This window comes from Pyxicephalus adspersus, chromosome 7 (assembly GCF_032062135.1).
Source record: "Pyxicephalus adspersus chromosome 7, UCB_Pads_2.0, whole genome shotgun sequence".
Classification (NCBI taxonomy): domain Eukaryota; kingdom Metazoa; phylum Chordata; class Amphibia; order Anura; family Pyxicephalidae; genus Pyxicephalus; species Pyxicephalus adspersus.
Window position 1 is genome coordinate 5,522,310 of NC_092864.1, and position 1,942 is coordinate 5,524,251.

General features: G+C 47.1%; 1 protein-coding gene across 2 annotated transcripts in view; it reads left to right on the forward strand.

Moving 5' to 3' along the window:
* The window catches only part of MVP (major vault protein), a 15,881-nt gene that overhangs the window by 11,723 nt on the left and 2,216 nt on the right, over positions 1 to 1,942 (forward strand). For both annotated transcript variants that reach the window (XM_072417224.1, XM_072417223.1), the window contains exons 13-16: positions 125 to 336; positions 1,057 to 1,173; positions 1,358 to 1,484; positions 1,569 to 1,757. In XM_072417224.1, coding sequence (XP_072273325.1) covers positions 125 to 336; positions 1,057 to 1,173; positions 1,358 to 1,484; positions 1,569 to 1,757 — 645 coding nt within the window. The remainder of the gene's footprint in view (positions 1 to 124; positions 337 to 1,056; positions 1,174 to 1,357; positions 1,485 to 1,568; positions 1,758 to 1,942) is intronic.

The window sequence follows — 1,942 nt, forward strand, 5'->3', positions numbered from 1 at the left end:
GTCATTGTCCTGGGTCCCTAGGGTTAGGATGCCATTAATTTGACCCCGTGTGTTACTTTGTACCATGCACCCCTTTTACTCTAGCATCCTCTAGTGGCTTATTATATACCTCTCTCACACACAGAACTCCAACAGAATCATCTGCTCGGCTGTGTTTGGATTCGATGATTCGGTGAAGATTCGCAGCTCCTTTAGGTTCCCACAGAACAATCTGATCATCACCAGTGTGGACATTCAGTCGGTGGAGCCGGTAGACCAGCGCACCAGAGATGCATTGCAGAAAAGTGTCCAGCTGGCTATAGAGATCACCACCAACTCCCAGGAGGCCACAGCCAAGTGAGTGCATGCTGGGACTTGTAGTTCTACAATGGGACAAGATGGCACTTGGGACAGGAAATGGGGGTATATCTCCTAAATGAAGACCGCAATAAAAACCCCGACGGGTTCTTACCTTTGCCCAGTCTATAGGGAATTATAATAAATCATTTTTAAATCTATTGTTTAACAATCGGAGGTAAAAGCCGAAAAGTGACAAAAATCAGACTTGTAATCTAACAAAGCAGGAAATTTACTTTGTCTGTGCCTGTGTTTGGATTCCTGGCTCTGCAGTAACTCAGTACAGATTGCTGACGTAGCCACATCTGCAGTGGTGATAACTTGGCACCTGAGCCCTTCTGCGCATACTGGAAAACTTGCAGCAAGTGACCCTGAACCAAAATAGCTGCAGAAATTACATTAACAAATACTGCAATAGAACAAGGTAGCACAAAACAATGCCACCTGGTGGCTGCTGCATGGAACAAATAAATACAGTGCCACCTAATGGCCATTGCTTGCAACAAACACATAAAAAAAAACCTATTGTCACCTAGTGAAAAACAGTGAAGAACCCAACCACAGTGCCACCTAGTGGTCATTTTATGTAATAGCCACAGTGCCATCTGGTGGCCATTTTATTCATTTATTTTTAATTTATTTTTTGTACCCCAAGCTTTCTGCAGAACAGTGTGTGGGTGAATGACAATATGTAAATGAATGTAAAAATTCTCTGCACAGGCATGAAGCAGTACGCTTGGAGCAGGAGGCCATGGGTCGCCTAGAGCGCCAGCGCATCACGGATCAAGCTGAAGCTGAAAGAGCCCGCAAGGAGCTTCTAGAGCTGGAGGCCCTCAGGTAGGTGGACATAGGAGGACTTGGGGTGGACTACTGAAGACTTAAGGACTCGTAAGACTTTTTTGTAAAATTATACCTGGCCGATGGAAGTGTTTTATATATCACACATCTGATTGGACGGAAAGGGATGTGTTAGCTGCACTGATTGGGTCAGATCCAGGTGACGCTTTTGTCCTTTTACCAGCACGGTGGTGGAGAGCACCGGGGCGGCCAAGGCTGAGGCCCAGTCCAAGGCTGAAGCAGCAAAGATCGAAGGCGAAGGAGCTGTTCTGCAAGCCAAGCTGAAAGCCGAGGCTCTGGCTATCGAAACGGTGAGTGGAGCGCCATCTCAAGGCGGGGCATAACGTTTTTATTGGGCAGAAAACTGACCAATTGTTTCCAATGTCTGTGCGTAGGAGGCGGAGCTGCAGCGTTTGCGCCAAGCCCGGGCCGAGGAGCTGAAATATCTCCAGGAGAAGAATAGGCTGGAAATTGATAAGGAGGCGGAGCTCGCTGAAATCGCTGTGAAGAAGTTCAAGGGAATGATGGACTCCATCGGAGCCGATACCATCAAGCAGATTGCACTGGCTGGACCAGAGCTACAGGTAACCAACCGGCGGCCATGTTTGGTTGCTCCACTTCCTTGCTGGTTCAATTTCCCCCAACTACCATCTCCGTTTAACTCTCATCATCTTTGTTTTGTCCTCCATTCCTGATTGCATTGTCTATTGGCTTCTCCATTGTTTGATTTATTTCTTCCTCACCCACCTATCTTGTTTTGTCCTCTATG